This window comes from Schistocerca nitens, chromosome 12, assembly GCF_023898315.1.
Source record: "Schistocerca nitens isolate TAMUIC-IGC-003100 chromosome 12, iqSchNite1.1, whole genome shotgun sequence".
In the NCBI taxonomy this organism is placed as follows: domain Eukaryota; kingdom Metazoa; phylum Arthropoda; class Insecta; order Orthoptera; family Acrididae; genus Schistocerca; species Schistocerca nitens.
Genome location: NC_064625.1, coordinates 169,679,652 through 169,704,045, shown reverse-complemented (window position 1 = coordinate 169,704,045; position 24,394 = coordinate 169,679,652). Strand labels below are relative to the sequence as shown.

The 24,394-nt window shown below is 38.9% G+C and overlaps 1 protein-coding gene across 2 annotated transcripts in view; it reads left to right on the top strand.

Moving 5' to 3' along the window:
• The window catches only part of LOC126215028 (uncharacterized), a 132,899-nt gene that overhangs the window by 86,477 nt on the left and 22,028 nt on the right, over window positions 1-24,394 (top strand). For both annotated transcript variants that reach the window (XM_049941655.1, XM_049941654.1), the window contains exon 7: window positions 13,249-13,473. In XM_049941655.1, coding sequence (XP_049797612.1) covers window positions 13,249-13,473 — 225 coding nt within the window. The remainder of the gene's footprint in view (window positions 1-13,248; window positions 13,474-24,394) is intronic.

Sequence of the window (24,394 nt, the reverse complement as noted above, 5' to 3'; positions counted from 1 at the left end):
ATACATTACACCATCTCTTACCTGTTCCTGAATTAGCTTTTCCCCATTCCTCAAGTGTATTGGATACAATGTTGTTCACGTGTTGTCTCCCACTAAACAATTCCTCTTCATCTATCCGAAATGGTGCATCTGAATCTACTGTCTTAAGAATTTTCAGACAATTTAAAAGTCCAGCCCAAGAAGCAGAATTTTTTAGTGTTTTCCAATGAAATGATTTCAGAGGTTGAAACAGAGAAGTCCGCTTCTCTAAATAAGTCACGGAAGTGTCATAAAATAAGTTGGTAATTGTCTCGTATGTTGACTGAGTGAAAATATTCCCTTTTACAAGTTAATTAAAATTGAAAAGAAATAACTGAAATTTGAAATTTATTAAATTTCCTGTTACTGAACTTTTTCTTTAAGCAGCTCTAACTTCTCAGCTGATCATGTAGCTGAAGTCACGGTTCTTTCCAACTTTTGGACTTAATCGGAATACATTTTCAGTTGGCCTTGTGTGAAATGAAGCCAAAGAAGTGACTGTGATATCAAAAAATTATTTCAGCACTGTAGAACACCTATCCTGAGAGAGAAAATAATATTACAAAGGTTCATACATATCAATAACTCTTGTAATTCCTGGCAACAATGACAATCATCTGGGTTTAATACTATCTAGAAATTGCTTGTATTCAGTATCAACAAAATCAAAGAAGATTTTCAGTTCCTCCATATACACAGTGTAAATGTGAAAATATTGAAAAATGTTATTCACTGTTGTATCTGTGTCAGTGGCAAGAATGTCTTCACTTGTTGGAACTCCATTGTGTACCACATGGGCTGCACAACCAATGCCTTCAATGTTTATCTTGAGAACACTGTTCAGTTTGGAATAAACATTGTTTGTTCCTGCCCTCTTGTACCCATCAAAGTTGGTATTACAGTTATCTGCACAAAATGCGACAATCTTGTCAACTATATTTTTCTGTTTTAAAATGCTGGGTGATCAAAAAGTCAGTATAAATTTGAAAACTGAATAAATCACAGAATAATGTAGATAGAGAGGTACAAATTGACACACATGCTTGGAATGACATGGGGTTTTATTAGAACCAAAAAAATACAAGAGTTCACAAAATGTCCGACAGATGGTGCTTCATCTGATCAGAATAGCAATAATTAGCATAACAAAGTAAGACAAAGATGATGTTCTTTACAGGAAATGCTCAATATGTCCACCATCATTCCTCAACAATAGATGTAGTCGAGGAATAATGTGAACAGCACTGTAAAGCATGTCCGGAGTTATGGTGAGGCATTGGTGTCGGATGTTGTCTTTCAGCATCCCTAGAGATGTCGGTCGATCACGATACACTTGCGACTTCAGGTAACCCCAAAGCCAATAATCGCACGGACTGAGGTCTGGGGACCTGGGAGGCCAAGCGTGACGAAAGTGGCAGCTGAGTACACGATCATCACCAAGCGACGCGCACAAGAGATCTTTCACGTGTCTAGCAATTTTTTTTTTGGTTCTAATAAAACCCCATGTCATTCCAAGCAAGTGTGTCAATTATTACCTCTCTATCTACATTATTTCGTGGTTTATTAAGTTTTCACATTTATACTGACTTTTTGATCACCCAGTATATAGAATATAACTAGCTAATAATTTTGCCATTTCTCCTCCAGTGTTCTGAAGACAGATTACTTTGCACTGAACACCTTTGGTGGGAATGGAATACCTAGCTAGAATTGGCACTAGCTTTAAGCTTTTGTGATTTTATGCATCGACCTCTGCAGACATATACTTATCATCTTTAAGTTTTGACTGAACTTCATTCATTGCATATGACAATAAAATGTTCACTAAAATTGACTTGCATTTTGTGCTAGGACAAGTGAATTTCTTCTCAAGTGGGCCTCTGATGAGAAGAGATGTGCAGTCCATTGAACAGAATGAATGAGTGTGTCTTGCGGTAGGGGACACACGTGGCAGTTATTCTACAGTGATACGTCTGTCTTCCTCTGGTTGCAGTTTATTTGTACCTACAAAGAAACTTACGCTGCTAGAAGTTCTCGCAGCAACTGCCAACAGGTGCTTCTTTTTCTTTATGTGCTGCATTATATTGGCACGTCCTCCATGTTCGGTGGAAAAAACTAAACTATACAATATATGTTCTATCTCTATACTCATGGTTTCTGTCAAGAAAGGGATCTCTTCTTTCATTGTATTTGAGAAAGAACACTTTTTTTTCCCCTGATTAATGGGAACCCAGTGTTGAAACTGCTACCTACTTCTCATTGTTGTCTATAACAATCCAGACATCGTGTCGGTTGCATCTCCTGCAAATTAATGTCATCTAACAGTGAACAGTTAATTCGTAACTACAAATAGAGTTGAACATTGATAATCCTACAACATTCTTTAACGAAAACTCGTTATATCCGTCTGTCATTTCTGCAGCAGTAAATAATCGATACAAATAGTGAAGCTCACGCGTAAGTCACTGGCAGTGAGCACGAGGATGTAAAATCTTCTGTTCGCACCTCTCTTCATCCCGTGACCAAAATAGGCTTCTTTATTCCACTTTTGCATTCGAGACAAAGTAAGACTCACGAAAATATTAAAAAACTATGTCTGTGATACTAAATTGACATAAAAATTGATAAAAACACAAAATGAAGCAAAAAAGATAAGGTTAATGCCTAGTATGAAAAAACAGGACATTTGGCATGCTGTTCAATATTTTGTGGGACAACGGAACAGACATTAAGGAATATGTGTACCAAGTTTGGTTGAAATCCATCCAGTGGTTTAGGAGAAGATGTGAGACATGCACACATACATACACTTTCGTAATATGTATGGATATGGGTTAATAATTATAAGAACAACAGAAAGTAATAAAATTCATCTTATTAGTAAAAAAATTACTTTATTTGCTTTTCTATAAATGCTATGGAAAAATATAGAAGATAAAGAGAACATTATTACAAGTTGTATCATAAATTTTATATAATTTCATTTTCAAATTACAATTATCAGAATTATTTAATTCATGCCAAATAATTGCAAAACTCACAGTTATATTGTTCAGATTGATAATTAATTTGCACACATCAAAAAAAGTTTTGCATCACCTCGGTTCCGAGAGTTCCAGAACCTGTACAGAAAATTGGAACAGGGATCAGCATAAACATGATTTCCACTCTTGCCCATGAAAACCACACATTGCATATTGTACCACCATACAGTGAGACCTTCAGACACGGTGGTCCAGATTGCTGTACACACCGCTACCTCTAATACCCAGTAGCACGTCCTCTTGCACTGATGCACGCATGTATTCGTTGTGGCATACTATCCACAAGTTCATCGAGGCACTATTGGTCCAGATTGTCCCACTCCTCAATGGCGATTTGGCATAGAATCCCTCAGAGTGTTTGGTGGGTCACATTGTCCATAAACAGCCCTTTTCAATCTATCCTAGGCACGTTCGATAGGGTTCGTGTCTGGAGAACATGCTGGCCACTATAGTCAAATGATGTCATTATCCTGAAGGAAGTCATTCACAAGATGTGCACAACGGGGGCGCGAATTGTCATCCACAGAGACGAATGCCTCGCCATAATTCTGCCGATACCGTTGCATTATCAGTCAGAGGATGGCATTCCCGTACCGTACAGCCGTTACGGGGTCTTCCGTGACCACCGGCGGCGTACCACGGCCCCACATAATTCCACCCCAAAATAGCAGGGAACCTCTGCCTTGCTGCACTCTCTGAAAAGGGGGTGTAAGGCGTTCAGCCTGACCGGGTTGCCTCCAAACGTGTCTCCGACAATTGTCCGGTTGAAGGCATATGCGACATTCGTCGGTGAAGAGAGCGTGACGCCGATCCCGAATGGTCCATTCGGCATGTTGTCGGGCCCATCTGTACTGCACTGCACGGTGTCGTGGTTGCAAAGACAGACCTCACCGTGAATATCGGGAGTCGAGTTGCACATCGTGCAGCCTATTGCGCAAAGTTTGAGTTGTAACACGACGTCCTGTGGCTGCACGAAAAGCATTATTCGACACGGTGGCATTTCTGTCAGGGTTCCTCCGAGCCCTAATCCGTAGGTAGCGGTCTTCCACTGCAGTAGTAGTACTTTGGTGGCCTGAGCGAGGCATGTCATCGACAGTTCCTGTCTTTCTGTATCTCATCCGTGACCGAAAAACATCGCTTTGGTTCACTCCGCGATGCCGAGATGCTTCCCTTGTTGAGAGCCCTTCCTGGCGCAAAGTAACAATGTGGACACGATCGAACTGCGGTATTGACTGTCTAGGTCCGTTTGAGTTACAGACAAAACGAGCCGTGTATCTCCTTCCTGGTGGAATGACTGGACCTGATCGGCTGTCGGACACCCTCTTTCTAATAGGCGCTGCTCGTATATGATCGTTTACACCTTTGGGTGGGTTTAGTGACATCTCTGAACAGTCAAAGGGACTGTGTCTGTGACAGATATGATATCCACAGTCAACATCTATCTTCAGGAGTTCTGGGAACAGGGGTGATGCAAAACATTTTTTGATGTGTGTATATAGAGTTTTTATTTTCTACTGCTGTTTCTGTTACCCACAGTATTTGTAGGTGCAGGTAAGGTGTTGGACTTGATTACATCACAAGTTGACAAACAGCCAGCCATAGGATGAAAAAATTGGAAGCTAGACTCGATTATCAATAAACACAGGCATAGGCGTTTGCGGCTGGAGATAAAACACTAGTGAGATTCTCCAACATTGCTTCTTTCTTATGTAAATAATTTTCCACTGAATTCATGGTATCGGTGGGACGGGTCGATTCACTTTCACTGAAATTGTAACTTCGAACATTATGTTTTCTAGAGATCTTTAATGCACCCGTGCATTGAAAAAGTGTATTTTAGGAATGGGGAAGTTTGTATATAAATATGAAATACGAACTTCAAAAAGTTGCAATATCATGTACTACTTCTTTGGTTTCCTGGACTGAGCCAATCACAGCACAGAACTTGTATCACACAAATATTTCTGATGGGGAAACAGAACACTGACAATATTTATTTCAAAATGTAGTAACTATTACACTGGTGTGCAAATTTTAAAGGACAAAAAGTAACCTTCACATAATGTTTCACTACCAAATAACATAGCTTGATCAAACTTGGATTGTACATAGAAAGAACCACTACAGTACAATGCAAAAGGTAACTGACAGAAATACACAGTGAGATGACCAGATGTTACTTTTTTATTCAAAGACAGTAATTACACTGAAGTCACTGATTTATGATGGTCTCCTGGACATTACAAAACATAGGACACGATCCTTACTAGGGTGTGTGATCACCACAGATGGCAGTGCACGGTCTGCAACGGGCTCGCCTGCTGGCCAGAAGGTTAGTAAGGAGTCGGTGTGGTGGGGCGTTCTGTTCCTCCACAGTGCAGTTGACAAGTGCTGGACGGTTGTTGCTGAATGTGGATATGCTGCAACACGTCTCCCCAATGTATCTCATTGGGGCAACGGGCAGGCCAGTCCCTTTGCCGAATATCCTCTCGTTCTGAGAGCTCCTATACCTGTGCCGTTCGATGCGGTTGCATATTATTGTCCATAAAAATAGAGTCGTAGCTGAACGGAACCCCGGAACGAAACACACGGTGAAGCGGGACTGTCACAGTAACGTCGACTGGTGAGTTTACCGTGTTCAGATATTTGAACGTAATGCGGCATTGCGGTTCTCCACACCGTAAGACCTAGACCGTCGAAACAATCATTTTCGGTAACATTCCTGGGTACATTAAGTGTTGTCAGCTCTTGCCGTATGAGGGATGTCATTTTTACATTACCGGATAGGCGCGATTCATTGTAGACGTTTCCAGTCTTCCAGATTGCTGTAGTCATCTTTTGATTTCTCTGTTCACGAGCTGCTTCCCGAGTGCCATTTGCCGGTATCATCTTCCAGAGATACTTTTATTTGTGAATATGTAGTCCTTCAGTTTTGTTTTCTAGCCAGATTGGTTTATAAATTCTCTGGATCTTCAGTTATTTCCCCATTGACAGACATATCTGTCTAATAGTTTGTTGAACAACAGTGGTGAAACACCATTGCTCTGTCACACCACCGTTCTAATCTCAAAGGACTGTATCGTTCTCTCAGATTTAGTGTCCGTTAGTGTCTGACTGCTCACACTAAATCACACAGTGTCTCACTGTTCACTGCCCCTCTTTCAGTTCTTGGACTACTACTATTATTATTATTATACATCAGTGTTGCTATATATTAGGTTGGTGCACAAGTTCGTAGTGCTTTTGTTTTCCACGTTGGTATTCCGGTTGCTACGAGTTTCTAGTCAACAGCGGGGACATCTTACAGATGCAAAGAATAGTGACCAGGAAGACTTTGAGAAGTCATTAGTTCACTGTTGCTATTTGAGTTAACATATTGTCATTTGGAGATAACGAGTCGAGCTGTGGACACTAGAAAATGGAATGCCGAGTGGAGAAATCGGAAGATCTTCGACATATTCTTCCGGTTGAGTTCGACGGAGATGTGATGGCAGCAGAGGCAGCCAGAAACGTTTGCTCCATAAATGGGGATAATGTTGCAAGACAGAGCACTGTGAGAAAATGGTTTTCTCGTTTTGAGGAGGATCGTTCTGACATTAGTGACTCTTCAGATGCAGAAAGAACTTCAGAGTTAATCCACAACGATCTGCATCAGTGTATTTCAGAACCGGTACATTTGACGGACTGTGATCGTTACACTATCTTTCGAAGTTTGCATTCGATAGGGAAGATATGTGCATCTCCGCTTGCACATCACCAGTCGGCTTGTGTACAACACTGACCTTTCCTACCCTGTATCGTAACTGGTGATGAGAAATGGTGTCTGTATGCTAGTACGAGGAAAAGAAAGGAAAGATCCCCGTGCAAAGATCTGGGGGCATCCACATGAGGTAGTGTTATACACTATGTGATCAAAAGTATCCGGACACCCCCAGAAACGTGTGTGTTTCATATTAGGTGCATTGTGCTGCCACCTACTGCCAGGTACTCCACACCAGTGACCTCAGTAGTCATTAGACATTGTGAGAGAGCACGAATGTGATCAGGTGATTGGGTGTCACTTGTGTCATATGTTTGTGCACGAGATTTCCACACTCCTAAACATCCCTAGGTCCACTGTTTCCAATGTGATAGTGAAGTGGAAATGGGTGTCGCTTGTGTCATATGTTTGTGCACGAGATTTCGACACTCCTAAACATACCTAGGTCCACTGTTTCCGATGTGATAGTGAAGTGGAAATGTCGAGGGACACGTACGGCACAAAAGTGTACAGGCCGACCTCGTCTGTAGACTCACAGAGACCGCCGACAGTTGACGGGGGCCGTAATGTGTAATAGGCAGACCTTAATCCAGACCGTCACACTGGAATTCCAAATTGCATCGGGATCCACTGCAAGTGCTAAGACAGTTACCGTATTTACTCGAATCTAAGCCGCACTTTTTTTTCGGTTTTTGTAATCCAAAAAACTGCATGCGGGTTAGAATCGAGTGCAAAGTACGTGGAAGTTCTGAAAAATGTTGGTAGGTGCCGCCACAACTAACTTCTGCTGTCGAATATATGTAGCGCTACACAGGCATGCTCTGCAGGCACAAAGATAAACCTCTGCGTCAGAAAAAAAATTAAAAAAAAAAAAAAACGGTGGAAGACGAGCTTTTTTCTCCGCCCCGAGTTTCGACCACTGAATTTTCATACATTATCCAACGAAGTAAATACAAATTCCATATTGTTCATCATCGAATGTAGCAGTATTTCAATGTACTACGAAAATCCGACTGGCAAGACTGTTTGGGATGTTTGTCAATATGGCCAACTCTACGTTCTGAATTTTTTCCTACCTGTGAGAAGAGATGGTTGCTAATAGGAAGTTTTATGAATTGTGAATCACATGCAGTATTCTCTTCACCATAAGAATAATACGAATATAAACATTTTGCCATGTATTCTTTCGTGTTTGCTGCTATCTCATTTAAATCCTGTCTGCCTAATAAACTAGAATGAGACAACACCAAACGTGGAAGAATATACATATCATGTCATGTTTATATTCGTATTATTCTTATGCCTAATAGTGATACAGTCCAGATATGAAGCACGGCAATTGAATAGATTTTTAAATCTAAGATGACTCTAATTTCTGTGCAGAATGTAATGTACTAAAGAGGCGTCTGCAAAGATTTTCAAATGAAGAAAAATTTTCGCTAAACTCTCGTTCAGAACATCTTCTATCATACGCAGTCTATTATTTGGTTCTTGTTGATCAATATCAAAGACAGCAGCAGTGTAAGTAACAACAAATAGCAGTCTTGTTGATCAATATCAAAGACAGCAGCAGTGTAAGTAACAACAAATAGCAGTCTCTTGCCATTGTTTCGCTTATGAGACAATTCATCTCTCTCTTTTTTTTTTTTTTTTTTTTTTTTTTTTTTATATAGTAAGCGGCGGTAGCGCGCACAGTAGCAAGCCATGCTGCGAGCGGCAACAGGCCGTAAACACACAATGCGACAAACAATGCATGACACAGTACAATAATGCATTTTCAGCTTAAAGTGACGTAAACACCTATAACAAAGAGAACTGCACTTGTCAGATCAAATAAAAATAAGCAATCAATTCAAACCAGACAAATCACGTGAAAAAGGAAGGGTACCCGTATCAATACGGACGGAGCGCCTGACGCATAGCAATGGCTACCTGGTAAAGATTAACTGCTAAGCTTACGACTCGAACCGAACTACAGTAGCTGTATCGTCATTCATTCGACCTAAAATGTGTCTCATATTACAATGGACCAACTTTGTTTTGTTTTGGAGGTGCGGCCTAAAACTTTTCTCTCCCCTTGAATTTCGAGTCTCAAATTTCAGGTGCGGCTTACTTCGGGAAATTTTTTTTTCCTTGATTTCGAGTCTCATTTTTCAGGTGCAGCTTAGATTTGAGTGCGGCTTACATTTGAGTAAATACGGTAGGTGGGAGATGGGAAAACTCGGATTTCACGGTCGAGTGGCTATTCGTAAGCCACACGTCGTGCGGGTAAATGCCAAAAAACACCTCGCTTTGTGTCAGGAGTGTAAACATTGGACAACTGAACAGTGGAAAAACATTTTGTGGAGTGACGAATCACAATACACAATGTGGTGATCCATTGGCAGGGTACGGGTATGGCGAATACCCGGAGAACTTCATCAGCCACTGTGTGTAGTGCCAACAGTAAAATTTGGAGGCGGTGGTGTTACGGTGTGGTCACGTTTTTCACGGAGGGGCCTTGCACCCCTTGTTGTTTTGCACGGGACTACCACACCACAGGCCTACATTGATGTTTTAAGCACTTTCTCGCTTCCCACTGTGGAATGGTGACAGCATCTTTCAACACGATCGAGCACCTGTTCATAATGCACTGCCGGTAGGGGAACGGTTGCACAACAGTAACATCCCTGTAATGGACTGGCCTATACAGAGTCCCGGCCCGAATCTGTAGAACACGTTTGGGACGTTTTGGAATGCCGACTTCGAGCCGGGCTGCATCGACCGATGTCGATACCTCTCCTCAGTGGAGCATTCCGTGAAGAATGGGCTGCCATTCCCCGAGAAACCTTCCGGCACCTGACTGAACGTATGCCTGCGAGAGTGGACGCTGTCGTGAAGGCTAAGGGTGGGCCAACACCGTATCGAATTCCAGCATTACCGATGGAGGGCGCCACGAACTTGTCATTTTCAGCCAGGTGTCCGGATACTTTTGATCACATAGTGTATGTCTGGCAGAACAGCGATGGTGTGGCATACTACGAATTGCTTCCTTGGGGTGTAACCGCTACTGCTGATGTTTACTGTTAACAAATGAGACACCTTTTAGATGCAATGCACAGGGTGTATACGACCCAGGACAACTGGGAGATCCAGGAAAAACCAGGGAATTTTTTTTAGAATTCCGAGAATTTTTCGTTGTTTTAGTTTTCAGTTAAATTTTTGTCATTTTGACCGGTAAGAATCGATACTCTAACAGAGGATATTACTGTATACAGCTACTGCAGAATAATAGTGCAACAATAAAACGTGAATGTGAAAAAAAGGAAAATAAAACATAAATTGCAAAGGAAGTGTGCCATATACGACAACAAAACACAGTGCTCATACAAGCGTTGTATTAACAGCTTACACAGTATCAGACAATGACATTTTGAGTTTTCGTGTAGCAAAACGTTCGACGAACTTTGATGAGGAAATTGTTTCTTTCGCAGAAAGGAAAGCACGCCGTGTAAAGCTGTAGTAGGATTAGAGAGAAAACAATTTTAGGAGCTAAGGATTGAAGAAATGTGTACTGTATTGCTTGTCTCTTGTCTTTACTGGTTTTATGTATCCTATATTTAATTTTATTTCATCCAAAACAGAAAGTTATTAGCTAACAGGCAATAAAGAGTGCAAATTTCCTGAAGAGTTCTTGTTCTCCCAATTACAAATAATCCCATCCAGTATTAATTGCGAGATTTTATAAAAAAAAGGGGCAGGCTGTCAAACCTGATGACTGGGAGCAGGAGATTTTAATTTCCGCTGTCTTGAGTGTAGTTTGATGGCATCCGATACAAAATATACTCGTTTCAATTCCACGGAGCGAAATACAGTGACGTGCGGTAGAAGAATGCTGTGTGAAGAGGGAGAAGAATGCTGTGTGAAGAGGGGTGGCACTGCACTCTGGCACACTTTTAAGACCAGATAACATGTCTCACATTTCCTCAAACATGTGTGTTTTATGTATCAGACTCTTCAGAAAGCTGTGCACTACAAAATGAACATATTTTTGAAAATTCGATTTTTTATATTTTTGACGTATCTCAAACGCCCGAGGGAGGGGGCTGGGCGGGGCGGCGCCACTATCTTAGTATTGCCCCGGTTCGGAAATGTAGATCCGAGGCTGATGCGCAGAGCGGTCTGAGTTATAGTGGAGAAGTGTGTAGTCTCCACGTAACCCGTTTTTACATTTAGTGATTTTTCTGTTTCCTCTTCATTTATTCCTCTCATGTCAAATGAAAACAAAATGGATTTCTGTGGCCGGGAGCTATCAAGTGAATTAAAATACACTAAGATAATTAAAGAAGGCTAATATACGTTATTAGCTTCAGATTTTATTTCCACTTTTTTGACAGCCGTGCATTAATCGCCTTGTAGAACAGTGAAGGTATTTTTGTTGGTTTGCTAAAGAAATTTGGTTTTTATCAATCTTTTACGCTGAGGCAGTCAGTGTGTTTGGATCACACTATTGGCTAATTTCAACTGCTCGCTGAATTTCAAGTGCACCTTTTCATCTTGTAGCTCGTTTTCATCTTCTAGCACGTATGCCATAAGAAAGAATCAAAAATGAGTTAATACAGTACTGGTACTCCAAGAAGATTTACATCCCAAAACCCACACCGAAAAGCTTAATATCAGGTCGAGACCTACTTCATTGGGAATCTGGACATATGAATGTGCTCTTAAGTATGCACTTTAAATGTACCATTTTAGTATGGTTCACGAAATTCCGATGCTCTTGGAGTATCCTCTGATGTCTTTTTTTCTTTTATGACATAATGTAAGATCTTTTAACGTTTTACATGTACGAACACACTGGCTTCCTGTGTTATAGCAGCTGTCAAAGCGTGGTGGCGCCTGTTATGTGGCGCTCACTGACGACTACTAAAACGAACCTATTTCTAACAGGTTACGGGAAAATATTGCGAATGGTGGTTTGAAAAGCGTTGCTTTCAAAGTAAATTTCCTTTTATGCAAATTGAACTATGTGCGAGAATGTACGATGAATTTCGTAAATCACAGAATGTTTGATGGTGAGCCATTTAGAAGTGTTTAGAGCCCAGAAGATAACACATTCATGTTGTTATTATGAGCAAACTGATGTAGTGCTACGGGAAGTTCTCTCTTCTCGGCGGTAGCTAATTTATTTGTGGAAAATTTTGAGGACAAGTCACTGGACTCCGTTAAAAATTTTACTGGCACATTTATGTGATATATCCTAAAGTGCAACATGCGCAAAAAATATCAACATTATATGTGAAAGCTTAGCTTCTCTTGCTGCTTATTAACCTTAGAGACCAATGTTATACGTGAAAGCTTTTCTTTTCTTGTAGCAACACTATGTATATTAATGTAAAACATTAACTTTTCCCATTTGTTTATCCGCGGTACTTAACAGTGATGACTACATCGTGTGCCCTGTGGTTATCGGCTGGTGGGAGCACGTGACATGAGCTATGACTGACTTACAAAAACACGTCGCAATCTCGATTACAGTTGTTTGGAAAGTAACATGCGGTGCTTGGTGGAATTCGAATTTATACTTTCGTAATGCAAAAAGATGCAGCGCACATGTTGCTGTACGTCAAACATCTTTCCAAAAGGAGTTTTCTTCCCTAACTTCCGTTTTCTAAAGTGCCGGGAAATTCTACGCCCGTGTATAAAAACATAACCATTCAAAGGATTGAAGTTTTATGGGTCCGAGGGAAAATATACTGTCACTTAATAACACGGAAAAAGTATGTTTTCATCTGGGAGAAAGTGTATTTTTAACCGGGAAATCCGGGAATTTTTTTTCCTTGTCCGCGTATACACCCTGAATGCAGGAACGACGACCAGGAATACTGCACGAATTGATGCTACTCCACGATACTCTACACGTGTTGTGCTAGACTGACAGAAAACATAATACAGAAGTTGGAATGGGATGTCATTGTACATTCACAGTATTCACCTATCTTACACCCTCAGATTTTTACCTTTTGCGTGCCTTTCCAGCTGAAAATATGCTCCAAGCATGGCTCAACGAGTTGTTTTCCTCAAAACCGTGTGATATCTAGTCACTGAATTGAAAAGTTATCCCAGTATTAGCAGACTGTTGTAAATAGTGAAGGAGAATATTTTATTGACGAGTAAAGTCTCCGCTATGTGTATCCATTGTGTTAATTAAACTTAAGGAAAAATGCTTTGAACTCGTGCACAGTCCTAATATTTTTTTTACTTTCTATGCTTGATTTAATTACTTCCTTTATTGCTTTTTAATTTGTCATCATCAACCACCACCCCACCCTTCCCTTCTCATCCCTTTAGCTTCTTACCATCTACTTCCGGTCCAAGTTCTCAATTACACTACTCGTTTCATTTCTCTTGCTCCTAATAATGTATTGTTTCACATTTTTATTACAGACTCAAAATATCCTACTGTGATTGTCTTCGTGGAGATGCAATTCGTCACATATCTGTATTGCCAGCATTGCGAACATTGGAATTCGAAGCAATAAAATTTCAGAAACTAGAGCCAGGTGTAGAATGCTTCCTCAACATGTCCGGGCTTTGCCGCCTTCACCTTAGATACTGCGTATGTTGGTCTATACCATTTGGCAAATTTCCCGGACGACTCATCAATCTAAGGTAATTTTAAAATTGCAAAATATATATATATATATCTCCCTCTCTCCCTCTCCCTCTCCCTCTCCCATATCTGAAGTCAGTCCTTAACTACAAGTGTTTTCAATGTCTTTAACCACAAGGCGCCACATATACTGTTTGTATATGGATACGTGTATGTCGTTATTGTCATCTCTTCTTTCCTCGTCGATATCAGAGCACGAGAAATGTTTATGTTAGTGTTTACATATTTGTTGTCGACAACACACAACCACACGGCCACGGTATCACCTGATTCCGGAATAGCTAGCTTAATATAGTATAAAGATAGTGGGTTTCGATGCAGCTTTATTAAGTGTGATATTATTCTTCACTTAACCTTTGAGACTTTAAGAACCAGCTACTCTTAATCAGGCCCAAAACTTGACCAGTCTGCCACAATATTAATAATACGTAAGGCTCTACACCACTATATGAAAATATCACTGTTCATGAAATAACAAAATATACAAATAAACTACTTTATATTTTTCCTTTTATTTAATCAAATGCTTTCAAAAGTTTATTTCTCACCCACAAATCATCCACACCTCGATGTAGAGTGTAAACGTGTGCACGAAAAATAGTACACTGTTTCTACTGATAACCACGTATGTGCTTTTGGGCTGCTAGGGTATTTCTATCAACAGGATTTATATTGGATTTTGAAATCATCTTTGTATCCAAACTTACATCCTCCACAATGGTTCATCAAATATTCTACCCTTTCGCGATAATTAAGAACTTGCGTAAATTGTATTTTCGCGAGTTTGAAAGCAAACCGTCGGCGGCACGAAAGCAGTCTCGATACCGTGACACACTTGCGATGCTTACTAGACTGTCACAAAATTGACCTGCATACATCTACAAGCAATTTCGAGATCATAATTCACCTTACATGACTGTGTGCAATTGAACTTTGTCCACTCAATTATTTCTGGAATCTCGTAATCACTGATCCCAACACTGACTGTCCATAAATGCACAATTAACACTCCCTTCTTTTTTTTAAAGAGTAAACGAATAACGCCACATCATCTACACAGTTATTAAAACATTATTCCAAATGATCTCAAACATTTCTCGTCATTATATTTTAAAGATAATCAGAAAAGATATTATTTATTATCAGAAGGTAACACATAACAGATCGCAAATAGTGCATAACTAAATGACAGCTTTGCATAGCGTCGGGACTTAATCACGCAAAACTGTATAAATAAATCCCCCAAATCTCAATTTCTCCATACCGACTGACAGATACAACTAAGAAATTCAAGACCTCATAGATCAATCCCAACCTGTAATGTTATAATGTGCTGCTTACACGCCATAAAGCCTTTGATCCTGTGAACTGTGACATTTTACTTGCCGAACTTAGCAGCCTAAATTTCTTATCAAGTACAACGCAGTGCAATGGTTTTCCTCATACCAGACATCGTGCCAGCAATGTGTCATGCACGGCACCATAAAGTCACATTGGAGGCACGTAGTTTCAGGTATCCCCCAGCTTTTGGTATTAGGTCCTATACTCTTTTCACTGTAAATAAATGATGTATTTGTCCTGCAAATACCACTGATGGCTTCCAGTTGTCTCTAGGTGCAAAACTGATAAACCTGAAGACAGCAACTGAGAATCTCAATACTGACCTGTGTGCAGTTTCAAAATGGGCACAGGGCATAAGGTTAAAGCTCAAACCGTCCAAAACCCAAGTGGTACCGGTCGGTCATTCTGGGCTTATAAGCCTGACTCGGTAGAAGAGGGCCATTCTAATACGGTCGAAGCTTCAGTTTCACAGTTCATATTCCCTACCATCTTTAGGCCTAAGGGCCTTATTACAGTAGGCCGCCAGGCAATGCAGTCGGTTGCGCCACCAGTGATGCTACTGTTATTATACTAGGCCACTGGTGGCGCAAAAATCTCTTGCTGTTCTGGCTACTTTAGTAATCAGTTCTAGCCAGTTGAGCAGTCTGGTTTCCTTGCACTCATTTTTGTACACTGCTTTTTTACGTCATTATGTCTAATGAAATGCGGTGTGTCACTGTGCAAAAATGTGAAAGTGTACACGTGACAAAAGGCGAAGACGTGAAGGTGGAAGGAGCACTGAAAGAGTGCCGCAAGTTATCGGACACAAAACTGAATACCAAAGATCTCATTTGTGCCGTTGAATGACAAACCACAATTTGGGACACAAGTTCTGAAGTTTACAGTAATAAGCGATTAAAACTAAATTCTTGGAATGAAGTTATTTGTACATTCCTACTGGGTTTCGAGCAGTGGTCCTTGGCTGAGAGGAATAACCTCAGTAAGAATTTAAATGTTTTATTTATTCTTAAGGCCTTGCAAGTATAAGGTAATAATTATGAATACAGATAAAAGGGAATACTTGTACTTCTACCTCTTTAAATCATAATCTCAATTCTTCTACCTTACGCTTAGGAGGACGTCCTTCGTTTTTTCTCAGTAGTAACAGGGGAAAAAATTCAAAATGTTATTAATATTTGAAATAGCAGCAGCTTATTTACTTTTTGCTAAAATGCACGTGGATGTTGTGAAACAAAATTAAAACACCAAGCTGACTATACCCACTAAACTATATTTATGATAAATAGTAGGTACACGTTCTTGCTTCAACAGTCATTCTATCGACTTCATTTATTTGAGTCTCTCGATTTGCCAAAGGACAGCTCCTGCTTCGCTGATAAAATAATCACAAAACTTGTTTACGAACTGTGTTGTTTTTTTGTTGGTGGTTGATGGTTTTCACTCCATTCATATAAATCTTCGACTGACCAGGTATCCTCAGTTTTGAAACTATCACATTCTCTGACAAAGTTACGCAAAACACAGTAGCCTCATATTATGGATTCTCACAAAGAAAGGTTAACATTTAATGGTTGATGGAAATTCTTCATTTCTTGGCCAAGATACCAAATGTGCACTCTATATTCATTCGTGCTCTACTGAGATGCTAGTTGTGTACATGTTTTTTTACGGTCAAACATTGACGTGCATAAGGTCTAAGTAGTTCGTCATCAAACCGAGACCTTCTTCTCCAACAGACACAGAGGGCATAGGCTCATTGAAACCCTGGAAAGAAGAATATTTAAGAAGCCCTCACCAATATTTTTCTTAAAAACACTATCCGTAATACTGTAGAATCCACAGTCCTATCATATGCACCCTCATCAACAAAAATGAATTTGTAGTTGGCACCATGCATAGCTAGTAGCAAGATTGAGAAAAAGTTTTGTGATTATAATACAATGGACCGCTTCCAGTTGGCTCAATCACTCATATATGTTTTTGGCTCCAATGCAGTGTGGAAAGTTGGTATTTTTGTAAAAAGCAGAGGTGTGGTGAGGTCTGGAAAGTATTCTCGTCTAACGTTTGACCAGATGGCATACTGATATTGTAGGTTAGCTTATTTTGTACTGGTAATGAAGATCTTGCATTGAAGTTCCCTTTGGCAAATACCTGAAAGAAAATTAAAAAAGCAGTTGACTCAGTTTAACAGTTTAACATACCTAATATATCAATGTAATGTACAGTAGTTTTACTATACAGGGTCATAAAAATGCCTACTCTCCCCCCCCTCCCCCCAAACCTACCTCTCTCTCTCTCTCTCTCTCTCTCTCTCTCTCTCTCTCTCTCTCCCTCCCCCCTCCCCCCCTCCCTCCCTCTCTCTCCCCCCCTCCCATCCACTCACAACATGAGAGAACTTCTTTGGGTAAAGGGTGTCAAAAGTACTTCAGCTGCAACCAGGAGAAAACAGTTCACTTATTTTGAACAACTACATGTTTTAGAAACTGCAGTGAAAAAAATCTACTACAAATGTGGACGAAGAAGACATCATAATGAAGAAGAAAATAAAACTTATGTTTTTCTTGGTAATGGACCTACATCTAGGATCTCTCAGCACAAATCTGAAAAAAGAACGAGCAATGACTATGAGCCCATGAAAGTTCTGAAGAGAAAGTTTGCATCGGAAAAGAAATCTCACACTTTCTCCTCTCTACGATAACTGAGGTTCACAAAGTACCTGCTGAAAAGAAATATGTGATTTCTCTCGTTGCTGCTGGCAAAAAAAATGTGGAACGAGGGTGACAGCAAATGGTTTATGGTGGATCCTTTCGTCTTTCACTATCATCGTCAGTGCTAGAGTATCCTCAACAAACACAGCATGTGCAAATACAGCACATGCATCAATGGCTGACGGGACAACATCCTACGCAATGGCAAACAATGTTTCAGCTAGGAATGGTGGATCAGCAACCACAAATTCAATTTTTCCAGATTGTTTCAACAACACCCAAACCTAAATGTGCACAATCTCTTCCGTGTGCAGGTACTTCTGTCGCATCAAATGAAGCTTCTGATAGATGAGTGAACCTTCGATGTTCGGTGTGTAGTGTATATATACAAATATCCAACGTATACAATGTACAAAACTTTAGGAAATAAATGTTCTTATTAATGTTATTTTTGAAAATAAATGTCCGTGTTAATGTTTACTTTCAGTAATACCTCAAATCAGTTTCCTTTCGACGTAATAGCATAAAAATATGAAACTAAACTATTTAAATTTTAAAAAATTTTAAATGTTTTCGCGGCTGGCCCGGCGGAGGTTCGAGTCCTCCCTCGGGCATGTGTGTGTGTTAATTTAGGTTAAGTAGTGTGTAAGCTTAGGAACTGATGACGTTAGCAGTTAAGTCCCGTAAGATTTCACACACATTTTTAAAAATGTTTTCAAAAGTAATTGTTGTTTCCTAAAGCAAAAAATTTAATAATTTATAGTTGAATTTATTGGTTTAGTTATATTGAAGTGATTAAGAGTTTTCCTTCTAGTGAGGTACCCTTTTTCATTTTCGAATCTTTCCGGGTAATATCAACCTTTCTTAATGACAAAAATTCAAAGAAAGGCAGTTTGGACATACATAAGTAATTAAAAAATTGGTGGTCATCCAAACACAGTTCATTAAAAAGAGTATAATACAACCCTTTAGATTCCCTTAGTGGTAGCATAGGGCATACATGTATCTTCCTCTTCTTTTAATGAAAAGTACAAGGAGGAGCATGTACATATACTTGCTGTCCTACATGTTCCCTCATCACTAGTGCACGGCAGACTGACCACGTGGTGGCCAAACCGAGTTGGGGTGGCAGGACTGCCTGCACTGCCTGGTGACCCAGTGTAATAGGCTCCATATGACCATTGGCTGGTTTGATTCATTGATTGATTTATTGATCCATTTCATCTACAGCTGCACAATGTGCAAGAGATATTTGGATTTTTTTGTTAATATTAACAGTTTTACATATAATATACCTTTGTACATAATAACACACATTAATATATCAATTAATGATGAATACTTAAATAAATGTTGTTACACTATATACAGAGAGAGAAAATACAAATGTTCTTCTGAATGAGACTACATTGGGTAAACACACAAAAATTTGGTTTTGTAGGTATTCATTTACTGTGTAAAAGCAGTGATCAACCAAGTACGACTTCAGTTTATATTTGAAGTGACCAATGTTTTGTATGTGTTTATGGTATCTGGTAAGGCATTGTATAGTTTGATACTAGGATGGATAAGGCTGTTTTGAAATAACTTTGTGTTGGCGCTTTGAACATGTACATCCAATTTTTGTCTCTTATCATAGCTGTGTATTGTGTGATTTTGAGTGATGAGTGGTCTTTTTGTATGTAAGTTTTGCTTTAAATACATTATATTTTCAAATATATATATGCAAGGAAGTGGCAGGATCATCCTTTTTTGAAACAATTTTCTACATGATTTGCGATTTTCTACCCCTTCCATTATTCTTAATTTTTTTTTTTTTTTTTTTTTTTTTTTTTTTTTTTTTTTTTTTTTTTTAAGGCATCTCCAGAATTTCCCCAGAACATAAACAATTAGAGTCGCACGTAGGACTGGGTGACACTCGTCTCACAGCACTTCCTCCAACAAAATTATGTAAAGGAAAGTTGCTACTCACCATATAGCGGAGATGCTGAGTCGCAGATAGGCACTACAAAAAGACTGTCACAAATAAAGCTTTCACCCATTAAGGCCTTCATCAACAATAGATGACAACCATACTCTCTCTCTCTCTCTCTCTCTCTCTCTCTCTCTCTCTCTCTCTCTCAGGAAGACGTGTGAGATGATTGTTACCTACAAAATACCAGGTGTCACAAAATGATGTATAAACTCTTTGAAACTGAATATCTCTTTAATTAATGTCATACAATGTTTGTGGTGTACCTTAAGGTCTCACTAAAGGTGGTAAATGGTCAAAATGGTCTCCTTCCACTGCAATACACCATTGACAACAACTTGCAACAGAGTGGTATTGCTGTTGTATTGTTCCTAATGGAATAACATCACAGGCTTGCTCAATTTGCTCTTTAAGACCAATAAGTGTTTGTGATCTTGCAGTGTAAAGGGTGTTGTTGAGAGTACCCCACAGAGAGAAGTCTAGAGGAGATAAATCAGGAGAGTGACCTGGAAACTCCACACTACCTCTTCGTCCTATTCGTCTGGCAGGGGATGTACGATTGAGAAATGTGCTCACATCAGTGTGAAGGTGAGGGTAACACCAGCCGGTTGAAAGTAATAACCTCCATTTTCAAAACAGTCATTAAGAAAAGGAGTTATCATATGCAACATTTCAAGTAAGAATAACATGTGACAGTGTTTTCAAAGAAGTATGGCCTGACTAACCCTCCAGAAAACAGACCAAACCAAACATTCTCGTGGTAGAATAATATGCCTTCCCTCAGTTACATATGGTTTCTCACTGTCCTAGTACACGCAATGATGGCAGTTAATTATTCTGTTCAGTTTATAAAGGTCTCTTCATGTGACCAAGGAATTAGATCTTGGGAACATTTCTCTGCTCCACATCTGTTAATCAATCAACCACTCATAAAATTCACTTCATCAGTCGGGATCATCCTTGTTAAGAAGATGGAAAAGTCTTCGGATGTAAGGTTTAAATTTCTGAGCCTGCAAAATTCTGTGAACACTGCTTTTGCATATCCCAGTCTCACAAGAGTACTGCCTCCAGGTTTCTTCGGGGAATGTATGTACACCTGTATCACTGTGTAGTGTTTCCTTTCCTCGGGGTTCTGCCATGAAAATACAAACTAGAAAATCTGATTGGGGTTTGAATTTTGATGGAATAAGTTACGGATAAGGCGGACTTCGTATTACTGATTGAGATAGTGCTGTAATTTGACCGCGAATGGCAGACTGGGTCGGCAACACTACAAAAAGTGACCGTAAGGAAATAGCATCAGAAATAAGTTGAAATTTACATTATAATTCTGTCAGAAACGTAGTATCTATTATAATATAGTCTTCGTGGCTGCATCTGGGATACTTCTTGATTTTCTTGTAGGGTGTCTTTTTTTTTATTGTTTGCTGGGCCTCTTGTTCTCCGTCTGATGAAAATTTCTTGCAGTTCTCACTGTCTGGATTAATTTATAAATTTGGCGATAACCATTGCGAATCACTATTGAAATAACTTCAAGACGCCGTGTGTTCTTTTCATAATATAGTTTTAATTTCCACTTAAAATCATTCTTTAACATCAGCCCCAAAAAAATACACGTCTTAAACGTATGAAGACAAGATAACAATAGAGTAATGAACTAGTTGTTGAAACAAGCGCACCTACGCAAAAGTAAAAAAAAAAAATCAAAATTACTTATGAAAATCTGTCGCTCTAATGCATGCGCGATCGTAAATCACATCTTTGCTGTGGCGGAGGTGCGGTAGTCAAAGTACCATTACAATGCCTCCTCTACTGACACGATCCGCAAGCGAGCGTGGCAGTATAGAAAATTTACATATATATAAGGATTTTACATATTACAAAAAATATTCCTGAGCACAATGCTCTTTGCGTAGCAGTCTTTGTATACAGTCTTTTTGGTGTGTATCTTCTTTACGACTTGTAACATTAACACTTTGGCATGTTATTGTTGCTTAGCACAGCGTTTGAATTTAGTTCGCATCAATCGTGTTTACAATGGAATTAATTCGAACAATAATTGTTTCTATTGTATTGCTCAAATGTCTTTAAACATAGTATCGGCTTCTGTGTGTGTGTGTGTGTTTGTGTGTGTGTGTGTGTGTGTGTGTGTGTGTGTGTGTGTGTGTGTGTGTACTGCCCAGATCTCTTGCGTGTGACTTGAAGAAAATCCAAAGTTTGTTCTTTGTGTCAACACGAAATTGTGATGTCCAGCAGTCGAATTTTGGTGGCGTCCACCGGGGTATAAATGGTCAATGAGGGCACAGGAAACACCTCACTGCCTACAACAGGTGATGAGCTTGTCCTTTACACCAACGTGAAGACCTGCCGGCTTCCACTACACTATACACTTCAAGGCATATTGACACTATGTAAATATTTCTTGACCAGTGCTCCATCACGTTGGTTTCTTCTTTGCATTTTCAGTTCCATTTATATGAATCATGTGCTACATGCACAAGCCCTTTTCAGTTCATTAACATCTCCTTAAAATACATTTGGGTCATTCCGTCTCAAATCAACTAACAGTCTGAACCTTGATATCTCAGATTTGCTTCAATTTTTTTTCAGGTAATGTACTCACTAACACCAGTTTAAATTTGAAATTTAAAATTTTTCTGACCTTTGGTTTTTGAGTTTCAGGGGTTTAAAAATAAAAAAAACCCTCCGTTTTGATCAATCGGTGATTGTTTTAAAATGATGTAGCTCAAAAACTATACAACCTAGAGAGCTCAAACTTGCACCATTGTTTTCCTCTGCAAATTCCCTTCAATTTGATATGTAACATGACTATGCTACCTAAATTTGAAAATTTTAAACTATTCCAAAAAAACATTTTTTGTAATTTCCAAAATACGTACCCTCGGATTTTTTTATAAAAATTATATGTGTTGTCCAGTCTAACTGACTACATGCATGCAAAATTTCAAGATGGGATCTCAGTGGGTTCTTGTATAAAATAATATTTTACTACCGCAATACGCACTAGTGAGGTGGAAAGCAGACTATTTCTACGCTATGAATACTAAGGTAGGCCTATGTAATTCTAACAAACTTAAATTATTTTGTTAGCCTTTTTATGCAACATTACCCTCTTATTGTTTGTTAATTCATTAAATGATATTTTGTTGCGAGAATAAAATATACAAAATAATAATAACTTAAGAATCTTAACGATTTTGTACGACATTCACTTTTTATTATTTAAAAAAAAGTGAGATTTTCATATAGGGTCAAGGCTCTAGTTTTGGCCACTACCCTACTTATGGCCACCTTGATGTAACGGGGAAGCTACATTGTATCCTTTCGTCATATATTATAAATGGGAGGGAAAACTAAAACATCTGCAGTATATCTTCATATCAGATTGCCTGAAACATAATGCAGTCGCTTTCTATGTATTCCAGAAAAAACTGCTAGAAATCATAAACCAAAACTTGCCTTTTGCACTTAAAAAGATTACTTACTTTTCTGATGGCAGCGCTGCACAATATAAAAAAAATAATAACTTCCTTAATTTGTGTTTGCGTAAAACTGATTTTGAAGTTGAGGCAGAGTGGGAGCTCTTTGCAACATCCCATGGCAAGAGCGCATGCGGTGGCCTTTGTGTAACTGTTAAGCGGCTAGCTGCTAAAGCCAGCTTACAAAGGCCATATGACCAACAAATCTTAACACCCAAATCACTTCATGTATTTGCCATGGAAAACATAAAAAAACATTGACTTTGAATATTGCACAACAGAGGAGTATGAACTGACCAAAGAATACTTACTTCCTCGGTTCAGTGACTCAAAAGCGATTGTGAGAACACAAAAGTTTCACACATATAAACCCTGCACACAGAGTCAAATTACTGTCAAGCCTTATTATTTTAGTCTGGATGAGTCTCTTGAATATGTGACAACACTGAACCAAATAACACTGTCACATATGGAAAATATTATTGCTGGTTTTGTGACAGTAGCATATGACAACTCTTGGTGGCTAGGATGCATTGAAGAAAATTACAATATGTACTATCCACAACCAAGAGATATATTAGATGTCCCAGGAAATACTCTTTTAAAAACAGCGAATCCAACAACAGCTATGGAAAGAACCTACACTTTAAGTGCTAAAGAAATGAAGTTGTCTTCTCTTGCTTTGGAAAAATATCTTAAAAGATCATGAAAGAAGCACGTTTAAATTATGTTACACCTACCCTCACTAAACACTAAGTTGTATAGATACCAGGTGTATTAACTTTGTAAATACCAATTGGTATTAGAAACACAGTTCTATCCATGCAGACAGCAACAAGTTAATCTTTTTCCCAAGTGAAATTACTTATATGCCAATTTCTAATATAAGGAACTTGTTGCAAATGATTACAAATAACACTGGAAAACCAAGAAAAAGATAATCTCTACCATTTACAACTAAGGATGAAGGTGAGTGGCTTTATTCAAAATTTTAACTTGTAGCACGTGTATTACCAATTAAAATGTGTTCACTTCCTTCTGATGCATAGTTAAAAGAATCATGGACATTAAATTAAAACAACACTGTATCATTTAATGAATTAACAAACAATAAGAGGGTAATGTTGCATAAAAAGGCTAACAAAATAATTTAAGTTTGTTAGAATTACATAGGCCTACCTTAGTATTCATAGCGTAGAAATAGTCTGCTTTCCACCTGACTAGTGCGTATTGCGGTAGTAAAATATTATTTTATACAAGAACCCATTGAGATCCCATCTTGAAATTTTGCATGCATGTAGTCAGTTAGCTTGGACAAAACATACAATTTTTATAAAAAAATCCGAGGGTACGTATTTTGGAAATTTCAAAAAAATGTTATTTGGAATAGTTTAAAATT